Below are 17,697 nucleotides of genomic sequence, written 5' to 3'. Positions count from 1 at the left end.
CTTCCTCAGTCTCCATGGGCTCTTCTTCTCCATTCCCCGCCACCCAAATGTCAACTCTCTTTTCTTTTCACGCTTACTCTCTCCTTGGGTGACTTGTCCACCACACCCATGGCTTAACACAGCACTTTCTGAACTTCCATCATCTGCATAGCTTCACCATGATTTTTGTCATTTCCACATGTCTCATGTATTTTTATTTACTTGATATTTCTTTTATTGGTCTCGCCTGGCCTAATGGATAATATCCATGATGTCATAGGTTTGATGTACAATGTATGCTTTTCATACACATTAAATTCCTAACTATTCAAAAGTTGTGTTTATTTATAACCAGTTTAGGTTATTTCATACTACACAACAGTGGAAATGTCCAAATGCTCAAGCCGCTCAAAGCTCTCCAGCCTGGGTTGTATCTCATGATTCCAGAACCTGTCAACTGCTACTGGATTTAACCTAGATGTCCCACAAGCCTCTCAGATTCAATAAGTTGAGAGACAAACTTATCATTTTCCTCAAAAATAAAGGAAACCAAGTTCTTTCCTCTTTCTGTATATCATCAGTTAATTGCTCTACATGCCACCTGCTTACCCAAACCAGAAACCTGGGGGTCCATCTAGACTCCCCAGTTTCTTTCAACATTTCTACCCAACTGACCACAAAGTCTTGTCATTTCTACTCCCCTAAAAAATCTAAAATTAGCACACATACACCTCTTCATGCCCAGGGCTGCTGCCTTAGTTGTAGCTTCATCTTTCCCCTCTGAACTGATTTTGCAAGCAAGTCTCCTAACTGGTGACATGCCTTCAATCTTGGCATCCTCTAAAACTCTGATCATAACACCATTCAACAGCTTCTCTTCATCTTCAGAATAAAGTCCAAACTCACTAATGTAGCACAGAAGCTCTTCTGTGATCCTGTTCCTGCTTTTGTCTCCACTCACTGCATGACACTCAACTTACAAGCCAATCATACTCAGCAACTACCTGTATTCCTAAACAAACCTTATGCTGCCCACCCAAGGCCTCCCAGTCCTTAATACTAAATTCCAGGAAGCCTTTCCTGATCTTCTTGCTACCACCAAGTTTATTGCTGTACCTCTTCTCTGGAATCCTGGAGTACCCTGCCCATATCTTTTGACAGCAGTTTTCACAGTTTGGTCATCACAGATTTATCTCTGTAGGTTCACTACGGGTCCAGAGGGTAAACTGTGCCCTACCCATCTTGATTCCCTAGACTGTTTCCCAAATTTTTATTCACATTCCCCAAAGTAGAAAACTTTGCCAAATCACCTACCACCTGCACTGTCATTTATTTAATATTTTTCTTTAGAATAACTTCAATATAAACATGTTTTAATAGAAATTTTGATATCACCAAGAAATCTTATGTTTGGTATGACAGAATATTTTTCTAGTACAAACTAAAATATTTGAATAAAATTAAATATTAAAGTAACTGACTTATTGACTATCACTACAAAAAAAGTGGGTCCTAGTTTTTAAATATTTTTATTTTGCTGAGTTCATAGAAATAGGGAATATTCAAAGCCACCCTTACCCTGCAAAAAAACAAAACAAAAAATCAAAAACCCTCTTGCTAGAACTAAACCTGGCAGTCAAGAGCTACACATAACAATGCCAAGAACAGTAGTTGGATCAGGACACTGAGCTCTGGACCAGAAACAAAGTGAGGGAACCGAGAAGTGGTCCCACGAAAACTCCTCGACTCCAGTCAAAGTTGATATATAAATCCTATCAGAAGAAAAGCACCCCCCAACCAGACTCTCAAGAGTCCCAGAGAAAGATCAGCTAGGAGTTCATAATCAAAAATCACTAAATGCAGAAGGTTACAGTCCACCATGAGGGAACACAACAGAAAAAAAAAATAAGCAACAAATTTAGACCTCCTAAGTACATCAGACATTGGGATTGCCAATAGTCTACAGAATATGTATGGATTCAAAAAACTGAACAAGAAACATTAGACCAAAGGAAAAAATAAAAGACTGGGTATATCTTAGAAAGAACTAAGTGAAACTTTTAGAAACTTAAAATATAGTTGTTAAAAGTAAGAGAAAAAAATGGATGGGTTAAAGAGAAGATTAGACACAGGTGAAGAAAAAATTAATGATCTAGAAAATGTGCCTGGTGAAATTACCCAGCATTGTATATTCTGGAAAAGAAACAAGGAAATAAAAATATGAAAGATAAAAAGTAAGTGATCTGCATACACTCTGATACATATATATTCAGTTAAATTTCCAGAAAGAAAGAATAGGTAAAGCCAGAGAGAGACAAAATTTAAAGAACACATGCCTCAGAATATTCTACACCCCATGAAAGACAAGATTCAGAATCAGAAAACATGGATATATAAAAGAGGATAAATAAAGAGTAATCTCCATCTAGACTTAGAAGTGAAAGGTCATAACATCAAAGACAGAAAATCCAATGCAGCCAAAAGAAAAAGAATATTTTCTTCAAAGCTTAATAAAACTGGCAGCAGAACTTGCATGTAAAACATCTTCACTATGCAGACAGAAAATAAACTATCAATCTAGAAGTGTATATGCCTCAAAATGATCTCTCAGGAACAAGGGTAAATAAAAGTAATTTTAGATAAAAACTGGATTTAACCAAGATGTCCCAGAGTTGACACCAAGAGATTGAACTAACTTCTTAGAAAATAGCAAAGACATAGTCTCAGTGAATTAAAAGAGAAATCCAGAACTATTTTCTTTATAAGAGACACATAAAATATAAAGATATTTTTTAAAGTGACAGTGAAACAAAGGAAAAGAATATTCTGTAAATTATTACCAAAAGAAAGGTGGGATAGACAAAACATTAGGCATGGAGAGGATCACAACATATTTCCACTAGGAAAATAATAAGCTTGCATGTATCTCATCAAATAGCCTCAAAATACAGAAAAAGAAAAAGTGTTAGGACTACAAGAAGTCTATTAGAATAGTGGACACTGCAACACATCTCTCTCAATTAGGTCAAACAAACAAAATTAACAGACAGTCTGAACAACACAATTTACCGGCTTGACCAAGTTAACAATTACTATACATACTCTTCACAGGTACACACAGAATAAAATTCACTATGTACAAGACCATAAAGCAAGGGCAAACAATTTTTTTAAGACAAAATGCACATTATGTTCTCTGACAACAATTAAAAAAGAAAAAATGTTAATGTAAATAAGTTTGAAAATTTAAAAACATATAAGTCAAAGAAGAAATCAAAATGGACATCTAAAAAATGCTTAGATTTGAAAGTTAATTAAAACACTATAAATTAAATCATGTTAGATAAAGCAAAAATGACCTTTGAAGAAGTTTATGGCTTTATATGCTTATACTGGGAAAAAGGAATAACTAAAAATTAATAAGCATGCAATTTAAGTTAAAAAATAATGTAAAAATAAACCCAAAGGAAGAAAATAAATAAATAAGAAAAGATATCAATGAACTAAAAAATATATATTTAATAGAAAGGACTACTTAGGCCAAAAATTATTCCTCTGCCCAGATTAATCAAATTAATTAATCTACTTGATTAATTAGTTTTTTCAAGACTAATCAAGAAAAAAAATAGTCGCACACAAATAACAATCACAATAAGGGAACACAATCACAGATAAAATAGATTTAAAGGGAATTAAGACAATAACATGAACTTGATGCCAATAAACTTGAAATTTTTGTTGAAAGGTCAAATTTCTAAAACTTACTAAATTGACTAAAGGAAACACCTAATTTCAACTGCTAATTTCTACTAAATTATTAACATCTGCAATTCTTTCACAAAGAAAACATTCGCTCTGACAGTTAAATTCCACTAAACTTTCAAGAGACAAATCACTCCATTCAAACTGGCTCAGGAAAGAGAAAAAGAGGACCTACTCTCTAACTGGTATGAGGCATGTGTAACCTTAATATCAAAGTCAGACTGGACAGTCAATAAAGAACAATGGCAGGTGATTTCATTCATAAGACAAATACAAAAATCCCAAGTAAAGTATTAGCAAGCTCTATCTAGTAGTTTGCAAAAAGACAATTCACCACCAACAATTTGGGTTTATCTCAGGAAAGAATGTAAGAATTAAGAATTTTAAAATGTGTTAAGTGGAATCCGTTACATTTAACACATTAAAGGAGAAAAAACTCAAGATATTCTCAACAGATGTAGAAAAGCATGTGACAAAATCACAAAGACTTCCCTAACTTAAGGAGTATCTACAAAAATTCATAACATTGTTTTTAATGGAAAAGCATTCCCTTAAAAGTCAGGAACAAGACTTTTATGTCCACTATAATCACTTCTAATGAACAACCATAACCACTTCCACTAAACATAGATCTAAAAGCATGCCAGCACATTAAGACAAGAAAAATAAACAAAAGGGAAAATTGAAAGAACTCAAAGAGTCACTATTTGTAAATGATATAATTATCCACATAGAAACCCAAAAGAATTACAGAAAATATTAGAAACAAATAGATGACTAAAGATCAATATTTTAAAATCCATTAACTCTCCATTTACCAACAATAAACAGAAAATAGAATCTTAAAAAAACAAGTTTATAATAGCAAACAAACCTACTAGAAACATCGAAATAAACATTTAAAAACTGTTAGATGTGTATGGAGAAAATGACAAAACTCTATTAAAAGACATTTAAAACCTAAATACATAGAAATACCACGTTCTCAGACAGGAAGGTTCAAAATCTTAAAGATTTCAATTCTCCCCCGAACTTAATCAATTCCAATTCATTCCCAAAGAATGTTTCATGTCAGGTGACAAACTGATTCTTAAAACAAGAACAAAGATCCAACAGCTGAGACTCAAGCCCCGCCCCCCGCCCCGCCCTCAATTATCAAGATTTCTGGTTACGCTATAGCATTAGAAATTAAGACAGTGGTATCAACACAGACACAGACAAGTGGACAAGTGGCACAGAAAGGTTAGCCAGAAACAAAGCCATGCATATAGAGAGTAAACATGAAAAGGAGGTGGTTCAGGGTATCACTGGTGAACAGAGAATCATTTCAATAGATGATCAGAGGACAACTGTAGCCACTTGGGGGAGAGGGAGGTGAAATGAGCATCACTGCCTCACACCATACACAAAAACCAATACAGATGGATTATGAAGTTAAATGTGAAAGGCATCATTTTAAAACTTCTAGAAAGGAACACAGGAGAATGTCTCTACAATCCCAGGGCTATGGAAAGTTTCCAATTAGACTACATTAAAACTAAGAACTTCTGTTCACCAAAACAAAAACACAAAAACATCAAGAGTTAAAAGATAGGTCACAGAAGGTATTTACAGTGCATATAATCAATAAAGGATCGGTGTTACAGTTTATTAGTTTTTAAAAGTCAACCCAATAGAAAAATGGGTAAAAAATATGCCAGGTATTTCACAAGAGGAAAACAGAAGGTTTGTAAACATGAAAAGAAAACTCATTAATAATCAAAGAAATACAAATTAAAACCACAATGATAGATCACTTCATACCCATTTGATTGGCAAATATTAAGAAGTCTGATGATAACAAGTGTTGGAGAGGATATAGATCAACTAGAACTCTTACACACTGCTAATCAAAGTATATAATTTGACAAACTGCTGGCCAAAGTATAAGGTAATACAACCACTTCAGAAAACAATTTGGCATCACTTTGTAAAGTCCGATATTCATGACCCATAACCCACAATTCCACTTCTACCAGATAGCTTATCACAGTGGTGTCCACCCCTTTTTTATTCACAAACCATCAAAATGCCTTTAAAAATTACATACTCTTCATAGTTTAAGAAGACAATGAAAATTTTTTACCTAAATTTAAATGAATTTCTGGAGTATCAGTGACATTTTAAAATAAAAGTGAAATACCACTGGTTTAAATTGTATTATAATTACTGCAGCAAAGTTAATAAAAATACTAACTATATACAGTGACAATTACACATAAAAAGCTAAAATTTTTTGGAATGCAGCTTCTAAGGAGATGGGAAGTGCCTGCTTTGAAAGAGGCTTTCCCTAACACTAAACACTGTATTTTAAATTATCCCTTTTTTTCTGTGTAGTTTTCCCACTTGGAGTAATGCTCTAGGCAGATTCCATGTGGGTGAGTGGTACTGTGAAAAGGGGGGAAACTAGAACCAGAAGGAGGCCACTGTGATAAGCCCTAGGCATTACCAATTTCAGGAGAGTACATATGAAACCTGACCGATAAGTTGATTCATAAACATCACTGTGCCCAAGTCCTCCCTTGAAAATCATCATCATCCTGGGCGGCATATACCCAGTGAGAAAATTAGAGAAACTCTTGCAACTGTGTCCTAGAATATATGTACAAGAACCTTCATTAATAGCAAAACCTAGAACCAAAATGCCCATCAACAGAAGAATGCATACACTGTGTTATATCTGCCCATGGAATATTACACAGCAAAGAAAAATGACAATTTAAATCTATACTTGTTTTGAGAGAAATAAGCAAATCCAAGAAAACTGTATCCAATATTCCTTTTTTAAAAAACTCAAAAACAACAGATACCATACACTGTTGAGGGATGTATACATATCTGATAAAATTATTTTTTAAGAAGCAATGAATGGCACAATTCAGAAGATAAGTCACTCTGGAGGTGAGCACATTCAATACAGGTTATTTTGTGTGTGTTTTTGGAATGAGTGGTATATCGATAGGTGTTCATTTTATTATTTTGCTTCACAAGTTAAATAGGTTATATATATTCTGAATGTATCAAATATTACATTAAATTTTTAAAAAAGATTTTTAAAAACAATTCATCATATGAAAAAAAGTAATTAAATCACCTCACCTGCCACTAGAGAGGTACATGATGGAAATTATTACCTTTATATCAACCATAGGAACTGACATACATTAGGTACAAAATAAATTTTATTGCAATTAATCTTATGAGGACCAAATTAGATAAAGACTGAGCCAGTTAGCTGCTTGAGATAAACCCAGCTAGAGCAGAAGCCAAATTTAGCCGCAAGCTAAAGTTGTAAGGTAGTTGGTCATTAAAGAGAAGGCAGAAATGTAAATCAAAGTTAGCAAGGATGTGAGAAAATGAGCACTCTCACTCAATACCAGTGAGAGTCACAATTAGAACCACCATTTTGAGAGCTTCTGTGACTTTTGGTTGGGTTGAAGATGCACATATCACTACTATCCAGCAAAGGACTAGGTGTATTTCCCGGAGAAATTTCCAAATGTGTGCACAAGCATACAAGCACAAAGATGTTTATTGTGGTTTGTTTTTAAGAGTAAAAAACCAGAAACAACCTCAAAGTCCATCAACAGAGAAATGGATAAATAATGGTATATTCATACAATGGTTTTCTATACCAGCAATTAAAATGAACCAAAGATAACTCAAATTTCCAAATTATTTGTTTATAAATATCAAAAGGTAATGCTGATTGAAAAAAAGCAAGTTGCAAAAAGATACATTTTTTTCATACCATTAAAGTTTAAAAACACACTATATTACTGCTTATGGATTCACCGTGATCCAAGTATACTGGTAAAATATGCAAGCCTAAACACGGAAGGAAGGGGAGGAACTGAGACCATCTCCAATACCTACAATTTTATTTCTTAAAAAAACGGATCTAAAGTAAATTTGGCAAAATTATTACATCTGTAAATCTGAGTCATGGATTGGTTAGACGCCCCCACTTAGTATTGCATATATGAAATATACCAGAAATTAAAAAGAAAAAAATAAAGGAAAGTTAGGCAAGAGCAAGACAATCAAGCAAATGAACACTAAAACGCAGCCCTAGAGCAGAGAGCAGGCACCTTTCTTTGCACAAGAGGAGTAGTTGGGTCCCTAACGGATTTTAAGTTTCTTTCTCTGCATATCCTCATAATGAATTCCATTTCCCTTAGAATAAAAATGCCAATTTCTTGTAATAATAATAATAATAAAAAGTCCTAGCTAGAGCTGGAACAATGAGAAAACTGCTCCCAGAGGAGGAGAAGGAGTACAATCTTAAAACGTCTACCTGGTTGCCCTCGCCAGGATGTCGGGCGGAATGGAGAGAGAGAATTTACGTGAACGGCATCAAACACTGCGTGAGCCGTTCAGTATTAGCGAGAACGCCAGGGCCGGCTAGATGTTATTGATTTTGCAAATATTGGCAAAAGCCTGCAATCCAAGCAGGGCTCTGGGGGTGTAGGGCGCCTCTGGAAAAGGCACGCATGGTAGCGCCCAAATCCACCTACACCTCCTCTCCTTTTTGGGGCGCGGGCCCCCCTAGTGAATAGGCGGGCTCGACGCGAGAGATGCCGTCAGCACCACGCAGCAGCTGGCGGGACGCAGCAGTCCCCCCGCCCCGTTAGCTCGGGGGGTGGAGGAGGCTCCGCAGAGGCGTCAGAGAGGGGAGGGCTCGGGGGACGGGAGGGGCCAGCCCCGACTGGAAAACAGGTGGCGCAGACACGGGAAACACAAAACACGGAGGACGAGGCGTGCACGAACGTTCCCGCACACCCGCACACTGGCCACGCACTCCACAGGACCCAGGCGCACGGGGACACGCGAGAACGCACACCCGGGCGAGGGATGCTGCAGGCGGGGGTCGCGGACCCACCGGAGAGGGGCAGTGACACCAAGCGGGGTCACCCAACCGGCCGGGGGCGCCCGCGCCGTCGCTGGGAAGAACCCGCCCGGACCCCAAAGGGCTGGAGGCGACCCACGGGCGCGTGCCTGCGCGCTGCGGCCGAGGACCCCTCGCCGAGCAGCGGGGTCGCCCTCAAGACGAGGGTGCGCGGGCGGCCAGGGGATGTGCACACACGGGGGCACTCCCACCCTCGCCCCGATGCCCCGAGGGGCCCACGCTGGCAGAAGGGGGACACCAGACAAAAGGGACACACCCACCGGGGCCGACAAAGTCGGCCACACCCCCAGCGCACCGGCACCCCATCCCACGCACCCCATCCCACGCAGACACGCCGCGGGCACCCCAGCGAGCGACGCGCACACACCCACACTCACCACACACCCACGGAGAGGACCTGGCGGGCCGCTCTTCCCGGGCATCTCGGCTTCTGTGCGACACGGTGGTACATCCAGGAGCCCTGCCGCGCGCCAGCGGTGCACTCACCCGGGCCCGCCGACCGCAAGCCTCGGTCGCGGGCCGCCGACGCCACCGCTGCCGCCTGCGGCCCTCCACGTCAGCCAGCGCGAGCGGCAGCTGGCAGCGGCGCGGGCGGCAGCGCGTCACGTGGGCGGCAGCGCACATGCGCAGTCGCTCCGCCCCGCCCCCTCCTCCGCGGCGGCGGCGGGCGAGCGATCCCGCGGGACCCCGCGCTCGCGAGCTCCGGCCGGACCAGGCTCGCGGTGCGCCTGCGCTCGGACGGGAGGCGCCGTCGCCCCTCGGCTCCTCGCTCGGCTTCTCCTCTCTCGCCGCTGCGGCTGCCGGGCCGGCGCCTGCGCAGGGGACTCCTCGCTGAGTGGCCGCGCTGTTGGGAGGGGCCCGAGTGGGCGCGGGAAGGAGCCAAGGTCGAGGACCACCTTGACCGCGTACGTGGAACAGTAGCCAACCTCCCCCCACACCCCCGAGGGCAGGTGCTGGGACCTGGGCGCCGCGGCCCAGACCCGGGGAGGCCGCGCCCTGCCCAGCTCTTCCCTCTCCGCAGAGAGGCGAAGCCTGCAGATTGCAGGGGGGCCTTCAAATCCCCGCCCCCCCCCCCCCAGCTCCACCGCAGGCTGTGCGCGTGCTGGCGAGTGTGCGCGTGTGCACGCGAGGTCTGGCAGCCGCTGTGCGCGTGCAGGTCAGGCGTGGGTGCTGGTGAGCGCGCGTGCAAGCGGGCGTGTGTTGGGGGTGTGTGCGCAGGACAGCCGTTCGCAGTGGGTTAGGCTGGAAGAAAAACACGCTGCAGCGGCTGCGCCCGTGGCCCTTGGCAGAGCGATGAGGTTATGACAGCCCGGTGCGGGGAGTACATCCCTGATGGTGATTGTGTTTCCTTCCCACAGATTGTCTCCAAGGGAAAATGGTGGAAAATTCACCGTCGCCGTTGCCAGAAAGAGCGATTTATGGCTTTGTTCTTTTCTTAAGCTCCCAATTTGGCTTCAGTAAGTACTTTCCCGATGGATGGCCACGGACTGGCTCTGGTGTTCAAGGTCAAGGAAATGACTGCCTTTGTTATTAGAGTGCGCACACCAACTGTGATTCTTTCTACCTGTGCCTCTTTTTAAGAAAACCTGAAGGGGACTCATGTTGGTTCAGAGGGTTCTGTGAGCCAGGTAGTAGCCGGAAAGGTTTAATCTCAAGCGCTGTTTATATGGCACCAGGGAGGATTGCCCAGTGGATAGAACCTGGGGCCTGTGGTCATGGTCTGGTGGACAAGACAAGTAAATCTACACTTAACACTCAGCGTGGTACATGCCATGGGAGCCCAGGGAGAGACATGGAACAGACTAGGAAATCAGTTCGCCGCCTTCCCAGCCATAAGGAGGAGGGAAGTGGGAAGGCCGTGGCTAAGGCTGTGGCGGTGGCTCCTGTGCTGCTGTGGCAGCTAGGGAGTGAAGGGAATGAATGAGGCTGGAGGAGTCAGGTGCATTTCTATCCTGGGTCTCCCTCAATCCCTGTGAGATCCCATTGCACAGGTAAGAGAAACTGATGCTCACAGAGTCACACACCCGGCCCCACATCTCTCCCCAGAAGGAGTTGAGAATTACGAGGGGACAAGAGGGAGAGAATTGGGGGTACTCATAATCCAACTTTTTGGAATTTTGTGGGAACGAGGAAGGTGGGGGGTGTGAACCTTAACTGCATCAGCCAAGCTGTTGGGTGGAGAAGTCGATGGAGTGAAGTTGTAACTTGGGTTCAAAGCTTGGCTCTTCCCCGGATTAGCTGTGTGACCTGAGACCATTTACTTCTTTGAGCCTTCAGGTTCTTCAGGTGTGAAAAAATGGTGACTGTTTATTCAGTGCTTATAATTCCCAAGACAATCCTGTGGGGTGGATGTTGTTATTATCCTATTCTACTGATGAGAATACTGAGACACACAGTCCGTAAAAAATAGAGCTAGAGCCCCAGCGGGTGTGGCTCAGTGGATAGTGTCGGACTTCGGACTGAAGGGTCCCAGGTTCGATTCCAGTCAAGGGCACATACCCGGGCTGCGGGCTCAGGAGACAGCCGGTCAATGATTCTCTCTTATCACTGATGTTTCTATCTCTCTCTCCCTCTCCCTTCCTCTCTGAATCAATAAAACACATATATTAAAAAAAAATAGAGCTAGAATGTCAACCCAGACACCGGGTGGACTTCACTTTGCTGCCTCTCATGGCCTATGGAGCCCCCTCTTGTCAGAGAATCTGTGTTCCCCCCGGGAATCGAACCATGACCTTCTGGTTCATAGGCCAACGCTCCACCACTGAGCCACGCCAGCTGGGCTCCTGTCACTTTTTTACCACAATAAAAAGATATAAGGTAATTGTGATAACAAGAGTGATGCAAATAAGGAGCTAGGAGAACGGAAAGGAGGGAACACTCATTTCTGAGTGGATCAGGGAGGCTTTACGGGAGCTTTTTGTTTCATGTGACCCTCGGGAGATGAGATGCTAGCTCACTGGCCTTTTCTCGCCTCCTTACAGTCCTGTACCTCGTGTGGGCTTTTGTTCCCGAGTCTTGGCTGAACGCCTTAAGCTTGACCTATTGGCCTCAAAAGTAAGTTTAATATGTTGCTTAAATAAAATAAGAGTATATTAATGCTGTTTTGAAGGATCAGATTTTTTGTTAAGACTACTCAAATCTTAAATACTCTTTTAAGATCCATAAATAGCCAAATAGAAATGTAAAGCTTTTTAAAGGTCATTGTAGATATATCTCCAATTAAAAATGATGTGTTGAATGCATGTTTGTCTTCCTTTCCTCCCAACACCTTGCTAAAGTAACTCTGTAGGAAAAAAAAGATATTTTTTAAGGTAACAAATAATGGGATAGCAAGTAAGAAGTATCAACAAAATTTTAGAGTTGTACACAGGTGAGCGGTAACTGACTTAGTTTCCACTTTTTCACATTGCTGAAGTAGAGAAGCCAGCAAGAATAGCTGTGCCCTAGAATTCCAGAAAGGCTAGAAATTGGACATACAGATACCTCTTTAACGTGGTCATTCTGGATTGAGCTGAAAACAGTGTTTAAGGCGCACAAGACCCCCAAATCCCCTCCTCATCCCTTAAGGCAGGGAGACTGGCCCTCCCTGCCCTGCAGAAGACAGTTTTACTCTCTGGAACGTTGAATAAGAGTCTGTAAGACATTAGGTCTGATCCTGGGAATGAGGCACCTTATCTCTCACCTGTGTACAACTAAAGACAGGGAGGAGAATGGAGATCATTGCATTGCTGAGTAATAAGTCGCCCCAAGCACCTTTCCTCACGAGGCTCCCAGACTTGTGGCTGCCAGGCCTGTACCGCCGTGCTCCTCCCAGCAAAACAGGAGGCTCCTCCCTACGGAAGTTGACCAGCTTAGGGGAAAGCATCTGTAATCTCTGACATTCGGCGGTCCCCCGGTGAAATGGCTTGGTCTCCTGCAGTGAGACTCACCAGTTTGCCATCCTGGCCCACATACACATGGGGCTTCCAATAACCTTGTTAGTACTTCATTTTTAAATGTGAGTGGACAACCATAACTTACCATTTTATAAAAGCCTCTAAAATGAAATACAAAAGAAAAAAAGGGAACTTGAAGGAAAGGGAGCTAATGGAAGGAACAGAAGAAAATCACCATGAAACAAGAATAGAATGCTATAAAAAATGGAATGTTTAAGGAATTACTACTGTTTTTGGAAATATCTATGTATACATAAAAGGCTAATATGCTAAGTGTTTGACCATCCAACTGGCCGCTATGATGCGCACTGACCACCAGGGGGCAGACGCTCAACGCAGGAGCTGCCGTGATGCGCACTGGCCATTTACAGAGAAAAGGCACCACAGACCTGGTGCCCACAAAGCAACACTTGGCTTCCCTCAAGTGGGACACAGGCCCCACCATCATCCCGGAGCGACACCCCACCAAATCGCAGCTGACACTGCTGGGGTCCCATGGCGCAAAATGTGGTCCACAGCCCAGCCCAGGCCAGCCCAGAAACGGTGGCTGTGGGCCCTGGGTAGGTAATGACATCACCTAGCAACGCCTGGCTTCCTCTCCCTAGCAACTATCCTCCTTGGAGTTTCTTCAGCCCAGGAATACGACTTGCTTTATAGCCAGGTGAAAGCATTTTACACTTTAACCAAATGTCTGTGAAGCGTTTTCCCATGCCTCATCTCATTTGATCCTCACAGAAGTCCTGGAGTAGGTAGATAGGAGACTCTGTGGAATCCTATTTTCTTTTCATTAGCCGGAAAACGGAGATTTAGAAAGCTTAGAAACTTGACCCGATTGAAAAGAAGTAAGAAATGGTGGACCTTGAAAATGACTTCAGGTTTTCTCACTGTGCAGATATAGTCAAACACTGCTGCAGTTAAATATTTTACCCTTTGTTCTCCCTGCGTGATCTACAATAATAATCTGCTTTGTGTTGATATTTACTGCTGTGTTGCTCACAATTACCTGAAAGAGAAGTTGGGGTGCTTCACTGGGCTGGAAAAAGTTTAGCTACATCAGAAAGCAGGTCTAACTAAACAAGTTTATTTTTTATCTATAAAAGGCTAAGTTGACTCGTGCATGCGCAATACATGTAACACTTGCTGGTGCCAATCGCACGCGTGTGTTTCGATCTGTCATTGTCGATCTTGAATTTGGTTGACACTTCAATTATAGAGAAAGGGCAAGAAGCAATATTAAAATATTTCTTCTAATTAATGTCCTTTCAGTGTGCATGAATTTGTGCACCAGGCCACTAGTGTATATATAACAGCCAAAATTGAAATTTTAATTGATGGGTTAAGAGATAAACCAAAGGTAATATCCAGAAAGTAGAAAAAAAGACAGCAAATGGAAAAAAATAAGGAAAATATAACAGGGTGAAAAAATCTTAACTCTTAGAAGTTCCAGAAAGGGAAAACAGTAGGAGCAAATGACTAAAGAAACAGTGCACCCGGTTCAGACCTGCAGTCACTTGATGTGCTTGTTCAGCTACATTGAGAGGCATATTGGAGCCCTTCCTGTCAGAGAATCTGGGGGTTGAGTACTGATGGGAGCATGGAACATAAGCAAACAGACAAAAAGCTGGCAGGCCTCGTAACTGTTTGTCTTTTAGGTACCTGTTTTACTTTAAATTTTAAAAGTTATGTTATCTTACTGATGGACTCATAAGAAGAATAGCTTTTGGGGAAGTCTGTTACCTACCGAATTTTCTCATCTGCAGGTACTGGGCAGTTGCATTGCCTGTCTACCTCCTCATTACTATAGTAATCGGGTATGTACTCTTATTTGGAGTAAACATGATGAGCACCTCGCCACTCAACTCCATTCATACAGTCACAGGTAAATTTATACCAATGGGATGTGCTGGGGGACGGAGGAGTGGGCTCTGAGTGCTTTTATCAAGAAAAGCAACCAAGAACAGGCTGCAAAAATGACACCTGGGCATACCAACTTGGAAGACATAATGCAGAGTTATACCAGAGGCAGGTTTACCTGGGAAATAAGTTCTGATGAATACCCTGTTCATAGCACTAGTCAACAGGTGCATTTGCTCATAAAAACGACAAGTCTATAACATGTTCCTCGACAGCTCCGCTGGCAGGAACTTCCTTTATCCTCGACAGGCAGTGGTGATGGAGGGGTACACACAGGCCCATGCAGAGCTTGTCCAGGAGGAGGGATTTGGGGGGGTCCTCAGGATCCCTGTGTACACCTGACCACAGTAAGGGGTAGACAAGCCATAGCATGTTTTTGCAGTTTTATTTTTTAAAGTTCTTTTTTTAAAATCTAAAGATTAAAATAGGCAGACTCCTAAGCTTGCTTGTATTCTAAAATGTAAAGTATTTTTTAAGTTTCCAGGTATGATTTTTTAACTTTTAAAGCCTTTTTGTGTGTGTATGAGCCTATACAATGTATTCTGCAAATCAGTTATAGTTTTTTTGTTTTTAATATATATTTTTATTGATTTCAGAGAGGAAGAGAGAAATAGAAACATCAGTGATGAGAGGGAATCATTGATTGGCTGCCTCCTGCACGCCCCACACTGGGGATTGAGCCCGCAACCTGGGCATGTGCTCTTGACCGGAATTGAACCTGGCACCCTGCAGTCCACAGGCCAACGCTCTATCCACTGAGCCAAACCAGCTAGGACAGTTATAATTTTTTATATTTCTTTTTTAAAATATATTTTTATTAATTTCAGAGATGAAGGTAAGGGGTGAGATAGAAACATCAATGATGAGAGAGAATCATTGACTGGCTGCCTCCTGCATGCCCCACACTGGGTGGGGATTGAGCCCACAACCTGGGCATGTGCCCTGACCAGGAATCGAATCATGACCTCCTGATTCACAGGTTGATGCTTCTTTTCTGGTAACCTACTGTATTCCCTGCATTCTTGACTGGAATCACGGCAAACAGACAATTTGTGCAGAAGGGAGAAAGTGTTAAGTTTATATGAATGATTGTACCAAATGACTTAATAGTTTTCAGGTGATTTAAATATATTTCTCAGCCTGAATAGGATTCTATTCCTATGAAAAATGTGCAAATGGGACTTTAACACATCATTGTACTGATGAATGAAATACTACTTTCTTACCCAAGTTAGAGATGCAAAAAAGTACTTTGCTAGCCCTAGCCGGTTTGGGTCAGTGGATAAAGCGCAACCTTCAGACTGAAAGGTCCTGGGTTCAATTCTGGTCAAGGGCACATGCCGGGGTTGCAGGCTCAATCCCCAGTAGGGGGTGTGCAGGAGGCAGCCGATCAATGATTCTCTCATCATTGATGTTTCTATCTCTCTCTCCCTCTCCCTTCCTTTTTGAAATCAATCTGTATAATAAAAACCTAAACAACCATTACAGTGGAACGACAAGAACGAACGGTTGCTATGATGCGCACTGACCACCAGGGGGCAGCTCCTGCATTGAGTGTCTGCACTCCCTGGTGGTCAGTGCACTCCCACAGGGGGAGCTCTGTTCAGCCAGAAGCCGGGCTCATGGCTGGCAAGCGAGGCGGTAGTGGCGGGAGCCTCTCCTGCCTCCACTGCAGTGCTAAGGAGCAGTGAGCAGGCAGGTGGTAAGGAGCAAGGGGTCCTGGACTACAAGAGGGATGTTCAACTGCCGGCTTAGGCCTGGACTGTGAAAGGGCACAGGCTGGGCTGAGGGACCACCTCTAGTAAAAGTATATATATTTTTTAAAAGTTCTTTGCTAATTTCTAGTCTAATTGGGACATTGCTTCTAAAGAGAGCATTCAAGTAATCTTTTAATAACATTTAAACGTATTTTTCATTATCCAAGCATTAGCCTAGTCAATTATGTAGTGGGTCTCCATAAAGACCGAAGAACTCATTGGGTAATGAGAGCCTTTTGTCCTCTTGCAGATAACTATGCTAAAAATCAGCAGCAGAAGAAATACCAGGAAGAGGCCATCCCAGCGTTAAGAGATATTCCTATTAGCGAAGTAAATCAGATGTTCTTTCTGACTGCCAAAGAATCTTACACCAAAAACTGAATTGTGTATACACTACCATCAAACATTTATTACAAGTTTTGGCATAATAATTTTGACCATAATTATCTCTCTTATTAATACCCAGTATTGAAATATTTTGAAAAATGTAAGTTGAACTTATCTTAGATTAAGGTCCATTAATATTGTAAAAGTTCTCAAATATTAGTTACTAATGGACAGAATAAATAAAACATTGATCATTACCATATAGCAGGCGTTTAAACAAATAAGTATCAGTAGAAGCAGGAAATCCCTCCAGAGTCATTCATGTTGTCTCTTTCAGGGAGCAATTGTGTCTTTCTCACTGTTTATTCTAGAGGCCCAGAATGCAGACTCCAGTTTGGGGGAAGGGTTCATCTACTGTGTGTCCTTGCCATCAGATTCATGTCTAAGATGCAAATATTTATTGATTGAGTACTCACACAGACGAGGTATTTCTCTGGGCAGTGGGATGTTGCGATGAGATTCCCAACGAGCCTACATTTTAGAGGCAGATGGAAATAGACCAAGCAAATAAAGAAGGAAATGAGTGCTGTGCAGAGAATTAAGATAGTACAGTTTCTAGAAAGTGGCTGCTTTAGATCCAGTGGTCAAGTAGGCTGCTCAGTTAGAGGCAGTTGAGGCTGAGATTTGATTGGTGAAACCAAGAGCCAGGCATATAAAGATTGGCGAGGCAGAGAGAGCTTTCAAGCAGCGAGAGCACTGACTTTCAGGTGGGAGGGAGCTGGTTTTCTGGGACCTCAGCACTTTGCATAACTCCTCTCCAGAATAAAATATCTGTCTCGGACTAGTTCCGCAGTAGTACCCAAGCTTTGCTTTTACAGATCATAGTCACGGAGAGTCACATGGCCAGGGCTGGATGACGCCAGCTCGACTCACAGTGACTCAAATGTCGCCTTGCACCCTAGTCAGCCAGGATGGCCCACTTGAGTTATAAAGCCTGTTTACCTGGCTCTCAAATATTAGAAGCAGCTGAGTCAACCTGCGTCAGCTGCTGAGGCCCCATCCAACCCTCTGACTG

At 42.4% G+C, this 17,697-nt stretch overlaps 2 protein-coding genes across 5 annotated transcripts in view; one reads left to right on the top strand and one right to left on the bottom strand.

Annotated features, from left to right (window-relative positions):
* TTC3 (tetratricopeptide repeat domain 3) overlaps window positions 1-9,222 on the bottom strand; it is a 106,388-nt gene extending 97,166 nt beyond the window's left edge. For 2 of the 4 annotated variants that reach the window (XM_014467244.2, XM_023743322.1), the window contains exon 1: window positions 9,067-9,222. The gene's annotated coding sequence lies outside the window, so the exon portion shown is untranslated. The remainder of the gene's footprint in view (window positions 1-9,066) is intronic. The other 2 variants (XM_014467252.2, XM_023743329.1) reach the window with 2 other exon arrangements.
* Window positions 9,223-9,338: 116 nt separating this feature from the next.
* On the top strand, window positions 9,339-17,466 carry PIGP (phosphatidylinositol glycan anchor biosynthesis class P). Its single transcript, XM_014467254.2, has 5 exons — window positions 9,339-9,594; window positions 10,048-10,146; window positions 11,671-11,743; window positions 14,385-14,503; window positions 16,546-17,466. Exons 2-5 carry the CDS (start codon window positions 10,065-10,067, stop codon window positions 16,674-16,676), a joined length of 405 nt encoding a protein of 134 aa, XP_014322740.1. The 5' UTR covers window positions 9,339-9,594; window positions 10,048-10,064; the 3' UTR covers window positions 16,677-17,466.
* Window positions 17,467-17,697: the final 231 nt, after the last annotated feature.

This window comes from Myotis lucifugus, unplaced genomic scaffold (genome assembly GCF_000147115.1).
Source record: "Myotis lucifugus unplaced genomic scaffold, Myoluc2.0 scaffold_384, whole genome shotgun sequence".
NCBI classification, from domain to species: Eukaryota; Metazoa; Chordata; class Mammalia; order Chiroptera; family Vespertilionidae; genus Myotis; species Myotis lucifugus.
This window is presented reverse-complemented; position numbering and strand designations above follow the sequence as displayed.

Excerpts from the sequence above, each read along its gene's own strand:
- PIGP (XM_014467254.2), top strand. The coding sequence starts at position 10,065 with ATGGTGGAAAATTCACCGTCGCCGTTGCCAGAAAGAGCGATTTATGGC. Across the intron at positions 11,744-14,384 it reads TTGACCTATTGGCCTCAAAA|GTACTGGGCAGTTGCATTGC; the intron begins GTAAGTTTAATA and ends TCTCATCTGCAG. Across the intron at positions 14,504-16,545 it reads CTCCATTCATACAGTCACAG|ATAACTATGCTAAAAATCAG; the intron begins GTAAATTTATAC and ends GTCCTCTTGCAG.